The sequence below is a fragment of the Juglans regia genome, chromosome 9 (assembly GCF_001411555.2).
Source record: "Juglans regia cultivar Chandler chromosome 9, Walnut 2.0, whole genome shotgun sequence".
Classification (NCBI taxonomy): domain Eukaryota; kingdom Viridiplantae; phylum Streptophyta; class Magnoliopsida; order Fagales; family Juglandaceae; genus Juglans; species Juglans regia.
This window is the reverse complement of record NC_049909.1, coordinates 1-5,955: the sequence shown is the minus strand read 5'-3', so window position 1 is coordinate 5,955 and position 5,955 is coordinate 1. Positions and strand designations below refer to the sequence as shown.

Here is a 5,955-nt window from a genome sequence, read left to right as displayed (position 1 = left end):
TACCATTAAAATGCAAACAATATATTAGACAGAACTTACCATTAACGCGTAAGCAGAGTAACGGTTGCGGGATGATCAATGCTCAAAATCATCAAGATGAATGCTGTGTACCATAGTGGTACAAATGTAATAAACATGTATACTTTTAGAGAGGAAGGAAATAATTGCAGTCACTTTTTTTTTTTTTTAAAGTAAACATTTTAGTCCCTGCAATCAGGAATGTGTACTTGATTGGTTTATGCAAACTATTTAAATGGCATATAGATCTAGATAAATATGTATAAATTTAATATAAAGATAAATTTATGTATTTAGATGTTAAGATGAATTTAAATATATTTATGAGAAGTTGAAAAAGATTGTGGACTTCGCGTATAAATAAGTATTGAATTAAAAAAAGTTATAAGTCCACATATAAAGAGGATAGTTGAGATGAATTTAGTAATTTGAGAATTAGGAGTTTAGATATTAAACTCAACTTAAAGTTAGACTGATCTCAAATGATATCAGTTGAGCCTCTTCTACTATCCGAGCTAAGTGAGTTTAGAGAAATGAATTCGGGACCCAAATAGTGTCCCGAATGGTTTTTTTTTTAGTGATTAAGAAATTATTTTTTAATAATATTGTGAATTTTTTATTTTTTTAAACGTTTATGATGATTAAAAAATACATTAAAAAAAAAGATGAAATGCACTATTCGGTAGACTCATTCAAGCTACTTTTTCGGTAGCCGTAGCACAGCTCGTGAGTTTATACTCTAGATTGATTTGCTCCTGCCAAATGCAAGAGATGTCACCCAAATTGTCAAAGTGATGGCTCATGACGTCAATAGGCTTATAATCTTGAATAGAAAAGACAGCAACTTTCTATTCTAAGATTTTGCAGCAACTTGACAATCAGTCTTTTTCAGATATCACTTCGACAGCTCGGTTGAGGAATAATGGAGTATTTTACAATTCGTACGGATAATTTAAACCGAACGGTCAAACACAATTTCGAAGTTATATCTGAAAAGGACTTGAACGTAAAATCGATCTCCAGATCATGCACCCTGTCCTTCCTTCTCCAAGGTCAACATCTCTGCACTCCTTCTCTACACCAGGCATCAAGCCGACAGCTACTTCCAAAACAAAAACTTTACTCAACCTCCGGTTCTCTAACCGCACGCCACTCCTGACGTGGCCGAACCTACGTCGTCAAGCACTGAGGCCAGCCACGAAGACTCGGTAACACCAGGTATTATCATCGCTGCACTTCCCTTCATTGATACATCAAAATGGGTAGTTAGTTGTAGAATGTTGGTTGGGTAGTTGTTTCTCAATTCCTTGACGTCTCGTTATTGTGTTTGGTGTAACACCCCGTATTTTAGTGTATTTTTATTGAGGGATTATTTTTATTTATTCAAAAAAATTATTCTCTTGTTTTAAAATTATTGGATTTTAATTGGATTATTTTTTAGGATTTTTAATTGAGAAAAAATTAATATTTTATGTGCTTTCTTAATATTTATTTATTGAATTTAAATTGTTTTCCATATTTAATTAATTACTGTGTGATTTAATTATTTCAATTTGACTTTACCATTACATTTAAATTATTTTATTTAACTTATGGTTTTAAAATCGTTTCCGTTGGATCATTTTCGTGACCCAAGTTATGAGAATTGGATCTCATTTATTTTCCCCTATTTTTCTTTTCCTCCTTTTCTTTTCTTTCTTTTCTTTTTCTTCCTCCTTATTTCTCCTTCTTCCTGCGCGAGCTGCATTCTCCCTCTCTCCCGTGCGTTCCGTCGTCCACCCCCAACCCACTGCCGCCGCACCGCCGTGACCTACACCGCCCAGCCCAGTAGCTTCCCCTCCCGCCGGTCATCAACCCCCACCAAACTCAGCCCCTAACTCGCCGCCGTTAGCCTCCACGCACGGCTTGAAGCCGCGGCCTTCACCTCCTTCGCGCGCCGCCGTCGCGCCACCATTGGCCACCATCTTCCTACCACTTCATCCCCGACCTCTTGGCAACCCATTGGACCCAACCTCGGCTCCGATCCGTCACCGGTGAAGCCCCACCAAGTCCATTTCCGATTTGTACATTTTTGGCCTTAAACCACCATTTGCGCCGTCATCCACGGCAAACCGCCACTACCATTGGCTTCACCGACCTCTCTAGGCCCTACCCTATCATTTTGGGATCTTCGTTTGTCTCCGTTGAAAAGTGGGTATTTGTGACCCACGGTCACAGTGTATTTTACACTGTGGTGTTGCTCAGACGTCGCCTTTTTCAGCTTCGTGATCCTCCGGAAATTATCATATAGCGCTGTAAGTATTTCTCCAAAGAATTCTCATGAATTTTATGTATTTTTGCACTAACCCATTTCACTGTATTTTTTTGGCATGCCGGACTGAGTCCGAGGAGTACGGGGGTCGGATGGATTTGTGATTGGAGTTGTTGGTTTGATTGGATTGGATTGGTTATTGGATTATTGGTTATTGGATTGGATTTTGGATTGGTTGGTTCATGTGCATTTCATTATTTCATGCATGTTCATGTTTGTAAAGGAAAACTGGGTTTTCGTGTATTGCATTCATGTTCATGTGTTTATGAAAACTGGGTTTTCATGTGAATGATTTGTTGGGTGCGTGTGTATCACGAACCCCAAGCCGAGATGGGGCATTATCTCGGTGGAGCTCCTCTGGTTACTCGGGAGCGGAATAAACTGAGTAACGTCCCCTGGATTGTCGCTGGGCGACAATGGGATCGGACGAGAGATTCGTGCCGACTCCGTGGTCCTTCTGCTGGCGGGGACTAGAGGATGCTTGGTTACGTACGCGCTGGGCGCGGAACTGGGCATCGCTCGTTGTGTAGTGGATGTTTCCCACTAACGTGTTGGGCGCGAAAGTGGGCATCGCTACGAAGCCAGGGTGTGCGGATGACCCATAGGGGAGATCATGGTGCATACATTAAAAATGGACTATTTTCTGGGAAAATAGCGTGTGTTGGATTTTGTGTAATTCATTTTCTGGGAAAATGTTTTACGGATTATTTTTGGGCCAAATGGGATTTTGGCGTGTGTTGATAAATTAATCATTTTCGGGAAAAATGATATTTTGAGGAAAATGCATATTTCTTCATATGCATACATGTTGGTGGCATTAATGCATTTTTATTCCTGAGTATATTTTTGGGTTATACTTACCTGCGGTACCATTCTGTGGTAACGCAGATTTTGATGCAGATGAGGAGGAGGAGGGTGAGCCTGAGGAGACGGCTCCGCCCGAGGAGTGATCTGGGATCACTAGCTTGTTATTTATTTTACCCTTTGTATTTTTGGGACATGTGTTAACTTTATTTTGGATGACTGTATAACTGCTTTTAAAACTTTACTGATGTTTAGTTTGTATTTAAATTCTGGTACTTAGTAGACTTGATTAACCGCTGCGTTTTTATTTGTACACCGTTGCATGTACACACACTGGCACTTCGTTGGGATGTGTGACCGTGTTGTCATCATCCCGGCGTCTCGATTCCCGTGTTTTCTCTACATGGGGGTCGGGGGCGCCACATTTGGACTCGTTATAGAGGATGTTTAGACTCAAACTTGCTGCATACATCCCTCTTTATTCTTCAATAGTGTATTCAATGGAAATTATAAACTCCTTTGTTTTTTTTTTTTGCTAGCATTACCACCTACGTATGCTTTTGTCATGTAAGTCACCATCACCAGGTATGGCCGACATCTTTTTTGTATATAAATTATGCTTTTTTCATCTCATCATATGCATTAGTTCATATTACTTGCTGGAATTCATATATCAAAATCTATATTTTATCCGCATGATTTCACATACCAAAATCATCATAATATTGTTGATTTAGCTCTTTTTAGTTTTTTTACATGGGTGATCCGGTCAACCGTCACACCGATCGAAAATTATGGGCCGATGGGTTAGATGAAGCACTCATTAACATGATGTATGAGGACATTTCCGCGCGCCGAGCAGAGCTGGGAAAGTTCGGCCAGAAAAATTACAATATGTATGTTAAACAACTTAATCATTTTGGTTCGAAGATATTTTCTACCGAACAAGTAAATGAAAAAATAAAGCGGCTAAAAAAGAGGCAATACATGTTTATTGAGTTGCTGGGACAGCCGGGTATGAAATGGGACAATTCCTCCAAATCTGTGATTGCCATTGATGAGTATTGGGAAAAAGCCATCAGCGTAAGTTTATTTAACCAATATATGTTTCCTTTATTTTTTTATAGTTGCTTAACAAGTATCTTATACCTAACAAATCGTGCCATTATTTAAACTAGGTGAATAAAGATTGGAACTTTTTCCGAAATGTGGAGTACTCGTTTTGCTCCAAGTTATGCGAAATCTTTGGCATGCTAGCCCCCATAGACACAACGCAGATTCCAGCTGGCAAACAAGTGGAGGGCGGTGGTGAGGAGCGTCACCTTGGCGCTGAGGTGCAGAGCCCCACTGATATTTCCATGATAACACCATCATCTGGTCCTTCAACACGCAAGCGCGACAAGGGCGTGGTTGAGGCTTCAGCATCAAAGCGGAGCAAGCCGTCTACGTCAAAAATGGACATAGATGAAGGGGGTGAGAGATTCAGCCGTTGTGTCGAATTGTTGATGGAAATGAAGTCCAAAGTGCCGGTGAATGATTGGTTTCGTTCCTTCAACGCTCTACATGGATCATCCAAGCTCCAGCGAGATTTTTTAGCTATGAATGATGAGTATCGATTGTTGTGGACGACCAAGTTTTGGTAGTTCACTCGGTTTTGGCTTATTTAGTACCACTTTTAGCTAAAAAACCTCGCTGGAGCTTGGTCAACAATTCGACACAACAATCCAAGCTCCAGCGAGGTTTTTTAGCTAAAAGTGGTACTAAATAAGCCAAAACCGAGTGAACTACCAAAACTTGGTCGTCCACAACAATCGATACTCATCATTCATAGCTAAAAAATCTCGCTGGAGCTTGGATGATCCATGTAGAGCGTTGAAGGAACGAAACCAATCATTCACCGGCACTTTGGACTTCATTTCCGACACAACGGCTGAATCTCTCACCCCCTTCATCTATGTTCATTTTTGACGTAGACGGCTTGCTCCGCTTTGATGCTGAAGCCTCAACCACGCCCTTGTCGCGCTTGCGTGTTGAAGGACCAGATGATGGTGTTATCATGGAAATATCAGTGGGGCTCTGCACCTCAGCGCCAAGGTGACGCTCCTCACCACCGCCCTCCACTTGTTTGCCAGCTGGAATCTGCGTTGTGTCTATGGGGGCTAGCATGCCAAAGATTTCGCATAACTTGGAGCAAAACGAGTACTCCACATTTCGGAAAAAGTTCCAATCTTTATTCACCTAGTTTAAATAATGGCACGATTTGGTAGGTATAAGATACTTGTTAAGCAACTATAAAAAAATAAAGGAAACATATATTGGTTAAATAAACTTACGCTGATGGCTTTTTCCCAATACTCATCAATGGCAATCACAGATTTGGAGGAATTGTCCCATTTCATACCCGGCTGTCCCAGCAACTCAATAAACATGTATTGCCTCTTTTTTAGCCGCTTTATTTTTTCATTTACTTGTTCGGTAGAAAATATCTTCGAACCAAAATGATTAAGTTGTTTAACATACATATTGTAATTTTTCTGGCCGAACTTTCCCAGCTCTGCTCGGCGCGCGGAAATGTCCTCATACATCATGTTAATGAGTGCTTCATCTAACCCATCGGCCCATAATTTTCGATCGGTGTGACGGTTGACCGGATCACCCATGTAAAAAAACTAAAAAGAGCTAAATGAACAATATTATGATGATTTTGGTATGTGAAATCATGCGGATAAAATATAGATTTTGATATATGAATTCCAGAAAGTAATATGAACTAATGCATATGATGAGATGAAAAAAGCATAATTTATATACAAAAAAGATGT

General features: G+C 40.1%; 2 protein-coding genes across 2 annotated transcripts; one reads left to right on the top strand and one right to left on the bottom strand.

Annotated features, from left to right (window-relative positions):
- The first annotated feature begins 3,889 nt into the window (after positions 1-3,889).
- On the top strand, positions 3,890-4,776 carry LOC118349460. Its single transcript, XM_035694122.1, has 2 exons — positions 3,890-4,216; positions 4,312-4,776. Exons 1-2 carry the CDS (start codon positions 3,890-3,892, stop codon positions 4,774-4,776), a joined length of 792 nt encoding a protein of 263 aa, XP_035550015.1.
- Positions 4,777-5,023: 247 nt separating this feature from the next.
- On the bottom strand, positions 5,024-5,793 carry LOC118349459. Its single transcript, XM_035694121.1, has 2 exons — positions 5,467-5,793; positions 5,024-5,371 (listed from the first exon to the last, which is right to left on the bottom strand). Exons 1-2 carry the CDS (start codon positions 5,791-5,793, stop codon positions 5,024-5,026), a joined length of 675 nt encoding a protein of 224 aa, XP_035550014.1.
- Positions 5,794-5,955: the final 162 nt, after the last annotated feature.